Source organism: Typopeltis vanoorti, chromosome 18 (genome assembly GCF_054136105.1).
Source record: "Typopeltis vanoorti isolate ZY-2024b chromosome 18, IOZ_Tvanoo_1.0, whole genome shotgun sequence".
Taxonomy (NCBI): Eukaryota; Metazoa; Arthropoda; class Arachnida; order Uropygi; family Thelyphonidae; genus Typopeltis; species Typopeltis vanoorti.
The window spans coordinates 94,375,028-94,395,856 of NC_143566.1; the positions used below are offsets into that span (position 1 = coordinate 94,375,028).

A 20,829-nucleotide genomic window follows, 5' to 3' on the forward strand; every position below is an offset into this window, starting at 1 on the left:
TAAAGCCTTATAAAGAGGAATAATAACCCTCTTAATCTTGCTTGTCAGTGTGTTCTTCAACAGCAACGTAATCTGGTTTGTTGTTCGGGCTACTTTTCCACTATCTCTTTTAAACTTCAACTCTCTCTCCACAATAACCTCCAAATCCCAAGCCTGGTGCTGGTGTGTGTGGGAAGGAAAATACTTTACATGAGGCATGATTAACAATAAATGAGTCTGAGGTTAAGCAGCATAACTGTTAGGATTGATCACACTTATGAGTCTTGTGAGTTCACAGAACTCTAGAATAATATTTACACTAAACAAACAAGAGAATTTTAAAATCTTTGAAATTAAGAAAAATGACAATGATTTAACATTTTAATTACAAATAGAAAAATTACAAAATATACAACAGACATTTGCTATGCAAATGTTTATAACTAGACTTATCTTATTGGCATTTTTTAAATTAATACTTTAATATGTCATAAAATATATTCTAAATTGACATTTACCAGATGTTCTAGGATTTATTTTTATTTTTTTTTCAGAGACTAAAGTGGATCTACACTTTATAATGCAAAATTTTTACTCCATTTACAAAACTGGAATAAATTGGAACCACATGATTCATACTCTTAACATTTTATAACTATACAAGGATGGTCTTAAAAGTTCTCGGCCTAACAATGAAAAAACGAATTTATAATTTCAAAATGATTTCTGAAATTAGAAAAAGAAAATCATGCTTATACTATTGCCATCTATGGTCGAGGCCAAGAACTTTTCAGACCACCCTCACAATTTGATATTTACATGCCATCTCATTTCCATTCTGTTCAATTACTTTCATTATACACATTTTGTATGAAAAATCTAGAATATTTTGTGGTAATTTCCTGAGTTTATATTTGAAATTGTGATGACACACTCATGTTAAAACAGGAATGTAAAATAACTAGACAAAGACACCAACAGTACTGGTAAAAAGCAGTACCTGTAACTTATAATTAAAAGAATGAATCTTAAATTACATGCATTTGAAGAAGGAAAACAAGAACAGTGAGAGAGAGAGAGAGAAGGAGAAAGCAAAAATTAACAATATTTTGTTGCTAATTTCTAAGTTGGATATTATTACTATCCAGAAGGTCAAAACAATTTTAATAAAATAAAGACACCCTTATTTTTATCCATACAGCTATTCCTAAACAGAAATAAGAAGTTTTATGGTTCTTTGGTGTAAGGATAAAGGCTAGCAAAGTGGGGAAAAAAAAAAGAAAAAAAAAGTGAGATTATGCTTGGAGTAACTGATGAGGCTCGAGATCTTGGAGTTATGGTGGACTGAAAGTTGGAGTTCAAGGTTGCACCCTCTCAAAATTTATACATCTCTATCATGTTATCTCCCCACCCTTCTGGTTACCAGTCATTTGGTCTATAGCATTCCAACTATATGTATATATATATATAGTTGGAGTGCTATAGACCAGAGTTCAGAGTCAGGTGATTATAAAACATATACACAAATTATCATGGTAAATAGTATCCAGTTATCTACTAGATGTACTCAAAATGTCCAAAGCACAGTCTCTCTTCAGCAGATTCATAGCAATTCTCACTGATATTCATATCACTATTACCCTGTTATCCTAGCTGAAGTCATACACATCCTCAGCATTCCTCCCAAGATGATCTAGTTCCCATGACTCTCTGCATTGGGTTATTGCTCAATCAGTTAACTTCAGAATGGTATTTAAGTTCTGAAAAGGTTGATAAGAGTCCAAATTTGAAAATGACTTGAAATAATTTGATATTAAGAAACATGATTTTGTTCTCAGTATATCTCTAGACATCAGCAAACATTTGGTAATGATGTCGGCTTGAGAAACACTCACCTACTCATCTGTGACAAGGTAGATTTTGCTACCTGGCGAGCAGCTGCAGACTGGATAAAATAGAATATTTTTTATTTATTAAAAAAAATTAATCATTTTATGGAACTTCTATTGATTTATTGGCACATATTAAAAAAATGAGGCTCTCAGACAAGCAAATTTTCTGCACAATGAGTATAATCGCATAACGTTTTGAGTCCTGATATTGATGATGCTAATTACAGTAATAACACCTAAATGACTGAGTGGTGAATGGATTTCTAAGTGACAAAGAATAAGATCCTACAAAATACTAAATGAAATTTTCACAATAAATACATATTACAAAGAAGACAGATAAGAGATCTGTGCATTATATACAGAAGAGTATAAATTGAAACAATGTATTGTTTGAATTCATACTTGCAAATTTACAATATCCTCCAGATATCTTAAGATTTTTTCACTTCTAATACTGAAACACCACATGACCTGAGTATCCAGTGTAATTTTAAAATCATGTATAGATAAATTAAATAGTTAATATATCACAGATTTAATTATTTTAACTAAGAAAAGTATATTTTCAAAGAGGTCAAGGATTGTTACAGTGCCAGCATTTCATTTGGATATTAATTTCATCATAACTATTTTGATTCTTTTGACACTGTTTTCTTAATTTCTGATTTTTTTTCTGAAGCTTCCTTATTCTGGAATTTTTCTTTTTAAGTGAATATCTTAATTTTCGATTTTCCTGTTTCAGCAGCTCTATTTCGGAATTTTTGTTTTCTTTTATCAGTTGAATTTCTTCTTCTTTCTTTTCAATCACTAGATACTTTTCACTCACAGTGATTTTGAGATTTCTTAGTTCTTCAGTCAAATTAAGAATTGTCTACATGAAAACAAATATAAAATACATTCAAATTAGACATTAATACACTATTAGGAGCTAGATTAATTTCTTATCTTCACTGTGTATACAGAGAGCAGAATCAAAACTAATGAAAAAAAAAAATGTACAAATTAAAAGTAAACATTAGGAATCTCTGAAAGGAATGAAATTATCTAACCCTAAGTCTGCCCACAGTACTGTAATAACATACTATAGGTCACCAACATTTAGTGGGTAGGATTATCATAAAATAAAAATCATATAAAAATGTAGCGGTTAGTCAAGAAAAAACACACTTCAATGCTTTGAATATAACCAAGTTTAAAATGAAAATAATCATCATATTGCATTTTCTTAATATCTATTCTCTTAAGAGGAATATCCAAGAAGAAGGATATTCTCTTATAAGAAGGAGCATTCCATTCCATTCTCCAAGCAAAGAAACTAACTTCTCTCTTACATCTTTTTATCTCACAGCTTTCAGGGATGGCCACTTGCCCTTGTACCTTTCCTTCATTTGTGGACCTATGATCTGAGTTTGACAGAAAGGACACTGTGTAATTCTTGGACTGCACCTAAATGGTTTTGCTGCAGATATCTAGAGAGACCTTTGCTCACGAAAGAAATAAATTAACATTAGTGAAGCACAAATTCAACAAAACTTAAGAAATTGGGGCTTAAGTTTTGTTGTGCATCACTAATGTGTATGAAGGCACCCATCAGACAAGAGAATGACCAACAAGTGCAAAATCTAGTCTCTCAAGCAAAAACATTGAATCATCATCATCAAATTCCTGCCATGTACCCTCAAGGGGTGTACAGGATATGATAGTACTACATGAAAAAAATTACATCATTACTAAATTCCTATCTACAATTTTCCTCCAAATCAGTCTGTTACTTGTCAAGACTCCAACATTATCAGATATTATATTTCTATCGTCTAAGGCACTTTGTACCGTATCAATCCACCTATATCTTGGTCTTCCTCTGGGTCGTTTTCCTGCCAACCTGGCAGAGAACACTTGTTTTGCTAATCTTTCTTCGCCCATTCTGTTTAAGTGACCATACCACCTGAGATTAGCTCTGCTAATGCAGTCCTGGATGCTGACAATGTCAAGTTCTTTCCTAATATCCTCGTTTTTAATATGACATTGCCATCTGTTCATGCCTCTAATCTTTCTCAGGACTCTCATATGTGCAGTCTCTAGTCTTTGGTCAAGTGTTTTACTTCTGACCCAGCTCTCAGATCCATAAGTTAAAAGTGATTTGAACACTGTCTTGTATACAGCTAATTTAGTGTTCCGACTAATTTTTCTCTTATTCCATATGAATTTATTCAATTGACTTCCCACCAAACCAGCTTTGCTGATTCTGTTGTCTATTTCTATATTTAATTTACCATCTTCAGTAAAAATCTTGCCTAAGAAGCTGAAATGTTTTACTTGTTCCACAGGTTTTCCATTCACAACACAGTTGACATTTTCAATGATTCTGCCTATTTTCATTGTTTTTGTCTTTTTATTGCTGATCTTCATACCATATCTATTACAACAGCTATTCAATTTAGTCAGAGAATCTTCCAGACTTGTAGCGGATTTATTTAGAAGTATAACATCATCCGCATAAAGCAAAGAGCTGACATTAACATCTCCAATTTTGATATCATGTTTAATACCACTTTCCTTGATAATGTGATCCATATAGATAATGAATAACAGAGGGGATAATGTACATCCTTGTCTCACACCAGATTTAACATTAAACCATCTTCCTGTACTTCCTTCAATTCTAACTGCTGATTTACAACTCAAATAAAGACTAAGTATTGCTTGATATAATGCCCCATTGACACCATATAACTGCAGCGTATTGAATAGCTTCTCTCTTGGCACCTTGTCATATGCCTTTTCCAAATCGACAAAACTTAAATACAGATGTTTATTATATTCCCATGCTTTCTCGAGTATTTGTCGTAAAGTGAAGATCTGATCCTGACAGCCTCTGTTTGGCCTGAATCCAGCTTGTTCTTCACCGAGCTTTTCTTCCACAATTCTTCTCAACCGTTTCTCAATTTCTCAAGTATACTTGCGTATATCTTACCAGGAACTCTCTGTGGGAATATACCTCTGTAATTCTCACATTCAGTTTTATTTCCCTTTTTATATATGGGTACTATGAGAGCTCTACTCCAATCATCGGGAATTCGTCCCTCTGTCCAGGCTTTCTGAACTATGCAGTGCAGCCACTGTAAGACTCTTATGCCACCATACTTCAGCATTTCTGGTTGAATATCATCTACTCTTGCTGCTTTTCCACACTTCAATTAAAACATTGAATAAGGTAGTCAAATACAGGAAGCAAAATTGGTTGGGGGGGGGGATTAAAGGAATCCTGCAGTTACTATATACTAATGCCAAAAGTATCAGGAACAAGAGAGAGAGAGAAGGTTTTAGTATTAGTTAGTGCAACCTCACCAAAAGTCATGGGCATTAGGGAGCCTTGGCTAACAGCAGATGATGTAGTTACAGGGATAGAATGTGAAGGGTTTAGTATTTTCAGGGACGATAGAGATGACAGGATGGGGAGAGGTGTACTGGTTGATGATGGCAGATGAACAGCAGACAAAAAAGAATAGGAGAGAGGCAGGAGGGTGGCTGTTCATTTGAAGTAGTCTAGTGCGAGATCAAAGCCAATAAGACAAAATATAGAGTTAGTTGCTGCTATAGGCTAGAGGGTCATCGCATGTCATCCCTGGAAGACATGCATCAGAGAATTAGTACAATCAGTGCAAGTTGAGTGATTATTATGGGGGCTTCAATTATGGAGATATACATTGGAAGGAAGAGAGATCAGTCATATAACAGGAAGGAAATGGAATTTATACACCTAGTGAGAGATAATTGCTTGAGGCAGCATGTCATGGAGGGGGACTCAAGGTGTAAGAGTATGGAACATAGTGTTATAGGACTGGGGTAAGGTGGTACAACACCAGGGAAACTCATTGCAAAGGTGGAGCAAGCTACCAACACTGCTATCTCAGTATCTCCTATAATGCAAAACACATCTCCTTGCAGATATGTCTAATATTATGCATTAAGGGAAGGGCCACTACCCAGACTATTTTCGACCGTTATTGAGGTCTCTTCAGTGGGAGCCAGGCCCAAGTGGAGATACAACTCCTATAGGTAGAGATGACCTGCTAATGCTTCTGCCTGGTATCTCCACTTGGGCCTGGCTCCCACTGAAGAGACCTCAATAAAGGTCGAAACTAGTCTGGATAGTGGCCCTTCCCTTAATGCATAACATTAGACATATCTGCAACGAGATGTGTTTTGCATTATAGGAGATACTGAGATAGCAGTGTTGGTAGCTTGCTCCACCTTTGCAACGAGTTGCCCAGGTGTTGTACCACCTTACCCCAGTCCTGAAGATACTTTCAGGCGCAAACTTTGTTTGCTCACACTTGGATAAAGGATTAAACTAATTTTATTATACTCTAACCAAGTGAAAAATAAACTTTCAACATAGTGTTATAGGATCAGAAAAGCTATCCATAATTAAGGTAGCCACATCGCCTCTGGTTGGGGAAAGTGACCATACAGTCTTGACTTGGGAGATTGCAAAACATGAGAAATATTCTATCAAGAAGGGGGAGTATATGTGGAACTAGAAGGCAGGTGATTATGACAAGCTTAGGAGGAAGCTTGAAGCTGTGCCATGGCCTAAAGGAAAAGATTAACATTAGTGGTTCATGAGAGACAGTTAAGTGGCATCTAGAGGAAGCAATATTCAACTGTATACCAAAGGTAAGAAAGGTAAATCAGGTAGATGGACAAGTAATATCATTAAGCATGAGTTGAAAAAAAAAAAAAGTTGTGGAGGGTATATAAAAATGTGACCAGCAAACTCATGAACAGTACATGGGTCAAGCAAGAAAGGTGACCAGTATGGTAGGCAAGGTAAAATCAAATTACGAGAAGAAATTAGCCAACCAGGCCAAAGGAAATACCAAAGAGTTCTTTTGTTACGTGGCAAGAAAGAGGAAGAATGGTTATGGGAGAATGACTTTAATGAGTGCTGATGGTGACAGAAACAGATAAAACATTGAATTTACCGAATGATCACTTTGCAAGGGTGTATCATCCGTGTGATGTTAATGTTGTGACATTATGTGACAAAAACTGATGTAGAAACAGAGGTATTAGAGATACTTATGATATTGCAGAATCTCAATGTAAATACAGCTATGGGATTAGATGGGATATCAACTTATGTTTTACAGGCATGTGCAATGGAACAGGTAATACCTCTTACTAGGCTCTTTAATTTAAGTCACCATTCTGGTAAGTCCCAAGGGATTGGAAAGAAATAATTCCGTTGCATAATGGAAGTTCTAAGGCTGCAGTAGCAAATTATACACCCTCTGTCCAAAAAGAAACCGAAGTTTTGATAGAAAATAAAACACAAGCCAATTAAAATTATTCAAATCATTTATTTCAATCAATATACTCTCCCTCATCTTTGATACAGCGTTTGGCAAAGTCAATTAATTCGTTAAATGAGTTTTTTTATATCGGTTTTTGGGATACTGTTGAGGGTCCTGGTTACTGCCGCTTGAATATTTTCAATGGTGTCGTATCGCTTTCCTTTCATCGGCAAATGAAGTCGGGAGAAGAGAAAGCAGTCACAGGGTGCTAAATCAGGTGAATACGGCGAGTGATCCAACACACAAACTTGGTTTATGCTCAAAAACTGTCTCACAATGTTCAAACGATGAGATGGTGCATTATCATGCAAAATTGACCAGCTCCTGCATCACGATATTCATGCTGTACGTGATGAATTCTCGCTATCAGTCGCTTCAAAACTTCGAGATAAAACTAACTATTGACCATTTAGTGAGGCAGAATGAATTCATTGTGGATAAATGGCCTTGGAATTGCAGAAACAAATCAGCATTGTCTTTACTTTTGACTTCTCCAAGCGACTTTTTTTCAGGTGCCCCTTTTCTCGTGGTCTCCACTCAGCACTCTGGCGCTTTGTTTCGGGCTCATACTCAAAACACCATGTTTCGTCACCAGTAACGATCGTTTCAAGGAAGTTTGAGCCCTTACGAGCAGTTTTAATGAGGTCCTTGCAGTGTTTCAATTCGATACTTTTTTGGTCATCGGTCAACTTGTGGGGAACAAATCACGAACTCAATTTATGAAGGCCCAAACTCTCAGTCAAAATGTTGTGCACAGTTGATTTTGGAATCCCCAATTCATCTTCAATCAATCTCACGGACGATTTCGGGTTTTCTTTGATGAAATCACACGCTTTTTGGATGTTAACTTCGCTCAGTACAGTTTTTGGACGGGGGCCCGGCTTTTCGTCACCCTCAAGCGTCTCACGACAACTTTGAAATTGCTTAAACCACTCGTAAACTTGAGTGTGGGATAAACATTCATCACCGTATGCTTTTTGAAGCATTTGATGCGTTTCAGTAAAATTTTTACCAAATTTAACACAAAAGTCAATCGCAGCTCTTTGTTTGAAACTCATTTTTCGACCGTTGGTCAAAACATACTGTCACTAATAGATGAAGCCAAAGATTTAGGAGTGGTGGTAGACATATTGCTAAGGTTACTAAAATAGCTCATAAAATTACTTGGCTATTGAAGAACATGCTAACAAGTAGAGATAAGGTAGTTCTTATTCCTCTTTATAAGGCCTTATTATATGTCCACATTTGGATTATTGTGCTCAAGTCTTGTCTCTTGGGTTTTTTGAGGGTGAGGAAGTGATGGAGAGGATTCAAAAGCAAAAGAACAAGTTGATGAGTGGGCTGTTTAATATTCCCTATGAAGACAAATTGAGGGTGTGTGAATTGCAGAAGTTGGTTGATAGGTGAAAAAGAGGGGAATATGACAGAGGCATGTAAGTTAGGCACACCGTTTGGCAACTCCTATAGGTAAAGATGAACTCGCTATTGCTTCTGCCTGGTATCTCCACATCTGGGCCTGGCTCCCACTGAAGAGACCTCAATAAAGGTCGAGACTAGTCTGGGTAGTGGCCCTTCCCTTAATGCATAACATTAGACATATCTGCAAGGAGATGTGTTTTGCATTATGGGAGATACTGAGATAGGAGTGATGTTAGCTTGCTCCACCTTTGCAACGAGTTGCACCACCTTACCTCAGTCCTGAAGATACTTTCAGGTGCAAACTTTGTTTGCTCACACTTGGATAAAGGATTAAACTAAATTTATTATAGGCATGTAAGTTACTTAAATTTTTTTTACAGGAATAATGCTGGGGAAATGTTTCAGAACTTGGCTAGAGGTGGAAAACAAGAGATCATCCCTGGAAGTTAAAGGCATGGTTAATAAGAGTGTGAGGACTAGATTTTTTGCTTAGAGAGTGGTGAATGAATGAATGAGTTGCCAGTGACAGTTGTGAGTGCTTTGTCTGTTAATGGGTTCAAGGAAAGGTAGAATAATTACTGTGTTGATAGATTGGCTGATCTTCGGACTCCATGGGGGTGTCCATACAATACCAATAATAATAATATTTGAAAAATCTCCCTTCTGTCAATCAGATAAATACCACTCAAAGGCTTAAATGATTCATATCATATCACCTCTTTATCTCCTTTCCACCAGATTGGTTATGAGGATGGATTCAGAGCATGTAATCTGCACAACGTTCTTTAGCTCCAATATCATTTTGGCTATCTGCCTTTGGAGTACTTAGCCGCCAAATCTGGAAAACTGCATAGCATCTGAAAGAATGTATTTAAGTTATATGACTACTACATCAGAGAACTTACCAGGGTTTCTGACCTAATGCCCAATCCTCACCATCTTGTGTGGATTCTGATTGAAGAGAAATTTAGATTATTAATATTCCTTTCAGAATCCAACGTAATCCACCATGGCAAAGGCTACATTTGTAAATATTATTTTATGTAAATCTCTTGTTATAAATTATTATTCATGTAATTGCCTTGAGTTTATTAAGTTTTATTAATTAATCTAAAATATGTTAGCAATAATAGAACTCTGTAATGAAATATCACTCTGTTTATTTTGTCTATTTCTGATTTAATATTATGAGAAACTGTATATATAAATTTAATATACCTTATGTGAATTATAATATTTTAGTTTTTATTTATTATTACCAGTGTGTAAAGGTATAATGTTATGCAATACGTCTGTTTTTATTTTATTTTGTTTCTTACTATGAAGACGGGCGAGAAATAGCTGGTGCGTGCGTGAATGGCAAGATATTGTATTGAACTGAGAGAAGGAATTTGACATAAACAAGGGCACGAGAAACATTTTGGTGGGAAAATAGAAGGGAGGTATATAAGCTAAGAGCGGAGAAAACCGGGGCTCTTTTCTTTATCAGGATGGACCACTCAGGGATAGGAGAGCATTTTAGTATAGCACAGGCAGACGAGGAAAATACAGAGCAGCAGAAAAGGAATGCAAAGGATTGCTGTATCTACAACCTCAGTGCTGTAATTAAGCTATTAAATTACCGGGAAAGTATTAGGCAACTGAGAATAATTCTAGAAGTTAAAGAATTACTGCGTGTTCCATTAGTTTCATGGAACTTTAACAGAGTGCTGAATTCATCAAATAGTGTTAAGGAAGGAATGAGCATTTTCCTTTATCCATTCCATACATGTAAAGTGCAACCATTAAAAGTTCAGTTATCATCGAGAAGATTTATTCTAATTAGTGCTGCCATAGTGTGCAAAATAAATACAGTTATTAAGTGTGCCCATAGTGAAATTGATGAGCAAAGGATTTACCCGGTAAGAACTGTCCATTTATGTGTTACTTCGGTGCAGAAATATATGTGTGATTCTTCCTGTTATTCCCCACAGTCCCAGATACTGACTACAGATAGTTGATAAGATCAAAGCTATTTACTCAATGGTAGTCATCATGGCAGAAAGCACTGACAAACAAGCTGCACGTACGAGATTAATTATTATTATTATTATGTGACACCTCCAGGGAGTCCAAAGACTCATCGAGAAAGGCACCTACTCTACAACTCCCAATCCACCAACTACAGTGACCCACATCATCTACACCAATGCCATCTACTGTCCACCACGACCACCAGTATTTTCACAGAAAATCACAAACATCCATGCCCACAGTGGGATTTGAACCCGCAGTCTTTTGGGTGGATATACTAACCACTTGGCCAACCAGGCCATCATTAAGCATTGTCTCTGCATAGGTCACAGTAATCTTACCCATTCCTGTTTATTGAATCACCTGTGTGTCAAAAATGTAATAACATACACACCTCACCATTTGTCATATTCCAGTGGAGTGCCAGTACTTCAAGCAAGAAAATAATGAAATTTTGATTATTCTAGCTGAGCCATATACATTCAGGCAGATGTTATCAGACTTATGGACAAAGTGAATGACATTTTTAACTTTTTACATAGAAGTAATTTATTAAAGCACATTTGATTATAAATTCTATTTTTGTGTAGATAATGCATTGCTTAATTTATAATTTATTTCATTTAGTTATTTTTAATTTGCTTTTTGTGCAGACATTATTTATTAATTTATCACTTTACTACCATTTATTATTGTCTTGCATACAGATCTCACATTTCCTTTGGTACAGTATTATCTTTGCTGTCTTTGTGCCACTAAATCATCAATCAAACTTCAATTCCATACTATCATATCTGGACATACTCACTACAGGAATAACTGAGAGGAGACCTCCACATAACCTCTAAAGGAATGTGGAGAACTGAACAGGGCTTCTGACCTAATGTTCAATGATGTCCTAATCTCAAATTGCCAGCCCATCTAGCAATTTGAGATTTAGCTGACCAAACTGTATTCTTATTGGCTTAAACCACAATGTAAAACTAAGGTACAACATGACAGAATTTCATGCTGGCTGGGGCATTGCCTGGTTAAACAAGGGTCCCCATTTTTTTGCCAAGGGAACCAGGGCAAACTGCAAAACGTCAGCTACTAGAACAAATCCTGAAACACATCACAGCTTAACATCACCAGAGTTCAAGACCGGTATTATCAACATAAGGAACCCAAATGGCAAAGAAATGGAACTAGCAGAAGAACTGGATAAGTACCAGATTGACACAAAAACTGGTGAAATCTTTCTAAGCAATAAATACAAAGTGTTATATCCAGGCAATAATAATCAGAGAAATGAAGGAGTAGCTACAGTATTCAACATTATCAAGTAGAGTGATGGTGCAAATATCAGAATGGAGAACTGCACAATGAGACTTATATTTATGTCTATGGTCCCACAGAAGGTTCTACTGAGGTAGAAGCAGAGGAATTTTTTGAGGCTTTAGAGAAAGCAACTGACACAATGAAAAAGGAAAAGTTGGTCCTTGCTGCAGATCTAATTAGCAGAGTAGGAAATGATTGTCAGATATTTTGGGAAAATTTGGAGAAAAGAGCAAAGCTAATAATAATGGTAAATAGCTTTTGGATTTCTGCTCAGGACATGAACTGGTTATTACTAACATGATGTTCCAACATAAAAATGCACAAATATTCACATGGAGAGAAGAGGCAAGGAATAAGAAAAGTCTCATTGACTATGTTATTGTTGATAGTGATGTTTTTTCACTGGTGCAGGACACTAGAGTGTACAGAGGATATGAAATTGGAAGTGATCACCATTTAGTCTTGAGCAGGATAAAATTGAATTTCATATTAAAAAGAAGAACATGTAAGAAAGTTTTAAAGCCAATAAAAGTTGAGCAGCTCTCGGGTGTGAACTGTAGGTTAAAATACACAAACATTATTCAAGAAAAAATGAAACAGTTTGAGAACAGGAAACAACAAACTTTGGAAATTCACTGGCAAGCTCTGAAGAAAACATTGATTAATTCAGCTAGAGAGGCATATGATGAGGTTGTCTGCAAAAATAGAAAAAGGAGAACTCCATGGCAGACACAGGAAGTTAAATAAGCAGTGAAGGACAAGAAGAAAGCTTAACAAAAGTTCCTAGTGAATAAGTCAGCTTGTGCTCTTACAGAATACAGAGACAAATGTAAAAAAGCTAAACACTGTGTAAAACTAGCTAAACAAAAGTCATGAGAAGACTTTGGCAGGAACACAGAAATAAATATTAGTAAGGCAACAAAATATTCTGGAGGCTGTTAAAAAAGCTCAGAAATGGAGGAAAGAGTGCTTAAAAGGAGTTAGAGATAATAAAGGTAACATGAAAAGTGGAGAAAAAGATATACTTGATGTAAGGAGTAATTACTTTGAAAAATTGCTAAATGAAACAAGTAGTGACAGCACAGTGGTAAAAAAACACTCAATAGACATACAATCAAGAATACATATCCATACTTGAAGTAGAAAAAACCATCAAAAGCCTTAAATGTGGAAAAGCAGCAGGAGTAGATGATATTCGACCATATATGTTCAGAAGGCCTAGACAGAGGGACAAATTCCAGATGACTGGAATTTTATTTTATTACTATGAGTAGCACTCTCATAGTAATAAAATAAAACTGAATGTGAAAATTACAGAGGAAATTCCCTACTGAGTGTACCTGGTAAGATTTATGCAAGTATACTTCAGAAAGGGTTGAGAATGATCATGGAAGAGAAGCTTGGTGAAGAATAAGCTGAATTCAGGCCAAATAGAGGTTGTCAGGATCAGATTTTCACTTTATGACAAATAGTTGAGAAATCGTGGAAATATAACAAAGATCTATACTCTGTATCAGTTATATTCCCTGACTGAATTGAATAACTGTTGTAATAAATTTGGTATGAAAATCAGCAGTAACAAGATAAGGACAATGAAAATAGACAAACACTGAAAATATCAACTGCATTGTGAATGGAGAACCTATAGAACAAAAAAACCATTTCAGCTATTCAGGCACAATACTGAGTGAAGGTGCAAATTAAATATGGAAATAGATAGCACAATTAGTGAAGTTGGTATGGTAATAAGTCTGAATAAATTTATATGGAATAAGAAAGAAATTAGTCAAAACAATAAATTAGCTGTATACAAGATGGTGTTTAAATCAATTTTAATCTTATGGATCTGAGAGCCAGGTTAGAAATAAAACACTTGACCAAAGACTAGAGACCACAGATATGAGAGTACTCAGAAAGACTAGGGGGTGTGAACAGATGGCATCAATGGAAATATCATATTAAAAATGAGGATATTAGGAAAGAATGTGACATTATTAGCATCCAGGAATGTGTTAGCAGAGCTAATCTTGGGTGGTATGGTCACTTAAACACAGAATGGTAGAGGAAAGATTAACAAAACACGTGTTTGCCAGGAAAAAGACCCAAGGAGTATAGGTGGATTTATACAGTAAAAAGTGACTTAGAAGACATAAATATAAGATCTGATAATGTTGGAGTCTTGACAGATAACAGATTGATTTGGAGGAAAATTGCTAATAGGAAGTTAGTAATGATGTAAGTTTTTCATGTAATATCCTGTAAACCCCCCCCCTCCCCGAGGGTACATGTCAGGAATTTGATGATGTTGTTGTTGCTAGGTTCAAGTTTTCAAGAAACTAATTTTGGAAAGTTATGAAAACACAAATAGCAAAAAAATTTTTGATTTTTTCTGTACTACAAAACTTGTTTACTCATCACTGGTGACACTTTCACATGTATACTGATGGTCCCAAAGGAATGTAACAGATGAGGAATAACCATTTTCATCCGTTTGCATAAAGTTCATTAGCAAACAAACAAAAACATAAATCTTGAAACCATTCAGAAAACCAAAAATGATGAATGCTGAAATACCATTAATGAACATAGGTGAAAAGGACTTAAGCAAAGTAGTAGGGAAAGAGACAATTAGAAAGCTAAATTCCACACACATGGGGTTCCACACAAAAAAGTCTCCTGGTCCTGATGGCATTCCTTCAATTATCCTGAAAGTCTGTGCACCAGAACTGACTCCTATCCTATTTCACCTGTATATACTATCTTACTCCACTGGTACCTATCCCACAGCCTGGAAATTGGCCTATATTCAACTCATTCCCAAGGAGGGACAAGTCACTGCCATCTCTCGCTCACCTCAGTTGTGTCTAAAGTAATGGAAAAAATCATCAATTCCCAACTCCTACACTTACCTTGGCAGTCATTTGTTACCTTCAAGGTAACAAACAACCATCAATATGGATTTTGTTGCTGCTGATCAACAGGATCCTGTTGATTGGCATGTCACCCATCTCTGGACAAATGCCATGGAGAAGTCTGTGGCAAATCTCAAGTGGTTGCACTTGATATCTCTAAGGTGTTTGACCGGGTCCGGCGCACAAGGGCTTACTAAGCAAGCTGCCATTGTTTGGTCTGTCTTAAGACTTTTGTAGTTGGATGGCTAGCTTTCTGTCTGGATGCACACTATGTGTGGTGGTGGATGGTTCCTTATCCTCTCACCATTCAACCAATGCCAAGGTTTCACAAGGTTCTGTCCTTGCACCAACCCTCTTCCTGTTATATATCAATGACCTACTTCAGCTGACCTCCAACACAATAAACAGTTTTGCAGGTGACATCACATTGTATACTCCTCCCTTTCATTTGATAAACATTACTCTACACAACTCACCTCAACCTACAGAACATCGACCACCCCACCCTCAATTCTGATCTTCAAGCCATCCTCAAATGGGGTTCAGATAACCTAGTCAATTTCAATGCTAATAAAACCCAGTTCTGTCTTATTTCTCATAAAAAAAGAACCATTTCCTTCCAGTATTATTTTTGACAAAACCCAAATTTCAATACAATTTTAGATTTCTCTTCTTGGAATTACCCATGACATCAAGCCTCTCCTGGCATAAACACATCCCAACCATTGCATCCTCAGCTTCTAAAAAACTAGGATTTCTCTTTCGCTCAATATGTTACTTAACCCCTGAACAGTTGTTAACCTTAAACAAATCACAAATCTGTTCAGCTATTGAATACTGTTCTCACATTTGGAGTAGGGGTCCCAAAAGTTCCCTCAAAATGTTTGACTTAATACAGAGGAGAGCAATTACTTATTAATGACCCGTCTCTTACTGAGTCATTCCCCCCACTTTCACACAGACTCTTGGTCTCTGCAATATGCGTATTCTAGAAATATTTCGATTGAAAATGTTCATCTGAAATAGTATCAATAATTCCCCCACTTAGTACTAAGTTCATTGGAAGATGTGCAGCTGCTGCTCAACATCCCTTCACAGTACACATTGAAACCTACAGAACAAGTTTCTTTTCCTCTTCCTCCTTGCAACTGCTGTACTGTGGAACAGTCTTCCCCCTGTTGTGTTCCCCAAGGAATACAATATACAGTCGTTTAAATCAAATATGAACAAGTAGCTTCTAAAAAACTAGGATTTCTCTTTTGCTCAATATGTTACTTAACCCCCGAACAGCTGTTAACCTTAAACAAATCACAAATCTGTTCAGCTATTGAATACTGTTCTCACATTTGGAGTAGGGGTCCCAAAAGTTCCCTCAAAATGTTTGACTCAATACAGAGGAGAGCAATTACTTATTAATGACCTGTCTCTTACTGAGTCATTCCCCCCACTTTCACACAGACTCTTGGTCTCTGCAATATGCGTATTCTACAAATATTTCGATTGAAAATGTTCATCTGAAATAGTATCAATAATTTCCCCCACTTAGTACTAAGCTCATTGGAAGATGTGCAGCTGCTGCTCAACATCCCTTCACAGTACACCTTGAAACCCACAGAACAAGTTTCTTTTCCTCTTCCTCCTTCATCCTTGAAACTGCTGTACTGTGGAACAGTCTTCCCCCTGTTGTGTTCCCCAAGGAATACAATATACAGTCGTTTAAATCAAATATGAACAAGTATCTCCTTTCCCAAATGACTACCCATACATGGTACTAATGTACTGTAGGCTGATCAACCAATCTCTCGTATATGGACTCAACATAAAATAAATAAATAAAAGACAAAATGATGCCTCAGTTATCATTAAAAATGGATAAATATATTTTAAAAATTAAAATTTTAAATGCCTTTAATCCTACAACATAATGAAGAAGTTTACTAACCTGTGATTTGTCACAAAACAGATCAGATTTCAAAATTTCGTCTGCCGAAGGGCGTTTTGCAGGGTCTCTGTCTAAGATTTTTAACATAATTTTGGCCTATAAATATAAATAAGAATATTTATATATATAAACAATCAGGAAATTGAAAGAGATGTAGAGAACTAGCTAGAGGTTCTATCTAATCATCACAATTTCATAGGTATTTCAAGGTATTCATTGAGTGCACAACAAAAGATGGATTTACAATTTTGGATATACAGTATATGTATATATATTTCATTCTGTACAGGCTGAAACTATACATATTATGATGGCACAAGATAATCAGATATCACACTGGATGGGGGATATCACCAGGTTATATAAAGCTACTGCATCCCTCCCCCCAAGGAAATCAGGGGATAAAAATGCAAAGGGAAACCAGAGACTGAAAAATCACTACTGAAACATCTGTAAAAGATACATAATAACATGATGTAACAATCAAAATAAGGTAGAGCTAGCAGAGGAAACAGAACTAAAGTTGTGTAATCCTATACAATCATTATAACATGACAGTAGTAATAAGGGAAAGGAAAGGAGAACTACATCATTCAATACAAAAACACAAAGATAAAACTTCTTAAATGGGAAGCTGGAAACTGCGACTTCTTAATATGGCTATTGAAAACCTTACAGGAAAGAATACTGCGAAGGAAATCTAAAATGATAAATAGATGAAGATATTATAGATGTTTCACAATTACTCTGAAAGATTGCAATCAGAAGTAAATATCAATACTTGATATTAAAAAAAAATTAAAAAAAAAAACACATTAAAAACTTGAAATTGCAAAAGGCAGCTAGAGATGATATTTGACAAGAAATACTCAAATGTGGAAGTAAAAAATGTTACAGTGAGTATATGCTACATGATTCAGAAAGCCTGGTCATATAATAGCTGGTCAGAGAGTTGAATTCCAAATGATTGAAGTAAATGTTAAAGATACTATGGAATTATATACTTGGTTTTAATCCTTTTCCCAAGGAAGCAAAACAATGTTTTGTGCATGAAATATATTCACGTCTGAGCTACTTGTATATAGAGGCTAATGACTTCATATCAGTTGCCTTAGTATGTATCCCATAATGTAAAGTGCACCCCTTTCAGATGTGTATAATGCTATGAATAATGGGAAGGACCAATACCCAGACCGGTTTCAACCTTTATTGAGGTCTCATCAGTGGGAGTCAGACCTGGGAGATCTTTCCCTCATCCAGAGATTTTTAGTAATAAGGTCGAGCACCCTTTGGCTACCTGTATATGAGATATATATGACTTCTGTATTACTTCAACCTTGGTATCTCCCTCTGGGTTTTCTTTGCCCTTTCCACAGTTTTTTTTATTCCCTCTGAACCCAGGTGACCACATCTGCACATAGTTCAGGTGCTCACATATCAAGGCCTTGTAAAAAGGTAAAATGACTTCCTTATCCTTTGCATATCAAGAATTGTGATGCTGTTTCAACATCACAATTCTCCTCTGGCTGTATTTTGCGAGGATCCCATCAATTTACATACTGTTGGAAATCTCATCATGCAAAGTGCAAAACTTCACACTTACCAGCATTGAATTGACAGCCTTCACTTGTCCACTATTATAGTTTATTCAAATCATTTAGTAAGCACAGTCCACATTGGACCTCCCTAGTTTCAAAGAACAGCAAAAAATCAAAATGCAGAAATATGTAAGATTTGAGTTGTTCAAACAATCCAGAGACTATACAAGTTTCATCTAGAATTTTTTCCTGCATCATGATGTGGTGGTACTGATGGACAGGGCTGTCATAGTTTTAAACATGGTGTCAGGGGTGGAGAAAGCGCAAGTTGTGTGGTAGTTAGCTGAGCTGAAATCAATCTAAGCAGCACAGCATTAAGTTCCATCAGGCATACAAAAAAGGCTGCACCTGACCCCAAGAGTATCCATTTGTGGAAATAAAATTTCTTAACAACAGGAAACGTTTCAAAACAACATGGAGAAGAGAAGCAGCCAACACTGGAAGAGAAGGTAGAGAGGATTCACAAGACATTTGCGAAAAGCCCATCGAATCCATTAGAAGAGCATCATGTGAACTGCAAATACCCCACTCCACAATGTCGTCCATCATAAGTTGCGTCTACACGCGTACAATGTGCAGGTGTTGCAGGAAATCAAGCAAAAAATTATAAGCCACAATGAGTAATGTTTGCAGCTGAAATTCTGGAACGTGTAGACAAGAATCCAGTTTCTTTCCTAGATTTGCTTTTTGGACGAAGCCACTTTTCATATCAGAAGAAAAATCAATGGGCACAATATCAGGATATGGGGAAGTGAAAATTCTCACTGTGTCATGGAACACATGCATGCAGACAGTCCCAAGGTAAACGTCTGGTGTGGTGTAATGCTATCATCGGCCCTTTTTTTTATGGAAATATTGACAAATGATTTACCTCGACAAGCTGGAAAATTTCATCTTTCTACAACTCAAAGACTTGCAACTGCACATCCTCTTTTAACATGGTGCTCTGCCACACTGGCATTTGGAGGTCTGTGTAACTCTTGACAGGGATCTTCCCTCAGCAGTGGATCGGATGTAGAGGACCAATTCCCTGGCCACCACGATCACCGGACCTTACCCCACTTGATTTTTTCTTGTGGGGTATGTGAAGGGCACAGTCTATGCAACTGAAGTGGACAGCCTAGAGAACCTGAAACATCACGTTTCTGCTGCTGCGTCTTCCATCACCCATGACATGCTTCAGAGAACATGGTCGGAGATAGACTATTGACTTGACATTGTGTGTGCTACTAAAAGAACACACGTGTAAGTGTACTGATTTTGTTTTACAAAAACTTGGTGAGTGTTTCTTCTCATTTGTACGATTTCGAAATCATGGTCCACACACTTAAGTAGTAATAACAGTATCACAGTATATCCATCCCCTTTATCCAATTCAGCAATAACATTATAAAATGTGACCTCCCTTTAGTAAACTCATGCTGTTCTTTGCAAAGTATAGCTGGTCTTTCAATCCATTTCTATACACAAGTTCTTACAGACTTCTCTAAAATCTGCTCTAAAATTATCCCACTGTCATGCCGAAATTGAATCACATGCACTTGGTTGATATATCTTAGTGTAGCGAGCATTCATTATTTGAGCAATTTTATCTGCTTCTAATACCATGGTGCTGTCTGGATTTACTGTTTACCAAAGTTATTCTCCCACCAAACATGAAGATAAACTTCTTGATTGGAAGGTAGTTTCAAGTAGTTATGTGGGCAGACTTCAAAATGGGAAAGTGGACAATGAAACTTATTTGTGCCTATGAAGATGGGAACAAATAAGTTTCCCACAGAAGGTTCTTCCAAGGAAGAAGTAGAAGAATTTTGAGTCATTAGAACAGGCATATAACATACAGAAAATGGAAAAAGTGATCCTTGTTGAAGATCTGAACATCACAGTAGAAAATTAATTCCACCAGGTATATAGGAACATTTTGGGAAAATTCAGAGAAAAAGGCAAAGCTAATAATAATAGTAAGTATTTACTGGACATCTGCTCAGGGACACAGACTAGTCATTACTAACACCATATTTCAACATAAAGATGTGCATAAGTTCACATGGAGAGAAGATACAAGAAACGTCTCATTGACTATGTCATTGTTGATAGTGATATCTTCATGTTTATTCAAGATATAAGAGTATACAGAGGATTTGAAATTGAAAGTGACCATTACTTAGTACTAAGCAGGATAAAAATGGATATTACATTGAAAAGAAGTATGTGAGAAAGTTTAAAAAGAATTAAAGTTGAGCAGCTTTTACAAGTAAATTGTAGACTCAACTATACAAATATTATTTAAGAAAAAATGAAACAAATTGTTCTATGACAGGTGTTCATGTTTCTAGCTGCAGCATCCTAATTTCTGCTCAAATGTTCTCCTACAAGGTTACGTGAAGGAAA

General features: G+C 36.2%; 1 protein-coding gene across 2 annotated transcripts in view; it reads right to left on the reverse strand.

The window, feature by feature from the left end:
- Positions 1–415: 415 nt before the first annotated feature.
- Positions 416–20,829, reverse strand: part of LOC150096953 (eukaryotic translation initiation factor 2-alpha kinase 1-like) — a 261,883-nt gene continuing 241,469 nt past the window's right edge. For both annotated transcript variants that reach the window (XM_090408147.1, XM_090408148.1), the window contains exons 17-18: positions 16,841–16,936; positions 416–2,745 (exon numbers count right to left, since the gene is read on the reverse strand). In XM_090408147.1, the coding sequence (XP_090264273.1) occupies positions 2,449–2,745; positions 16,841–16,936 (393 nt within the window). In that variant the 3' untranslated portion in view covers positions 416–2,448. The remainder of the gene's footprint in view (positions 2,746–16,840; positions 16,937–20,829) is intronic.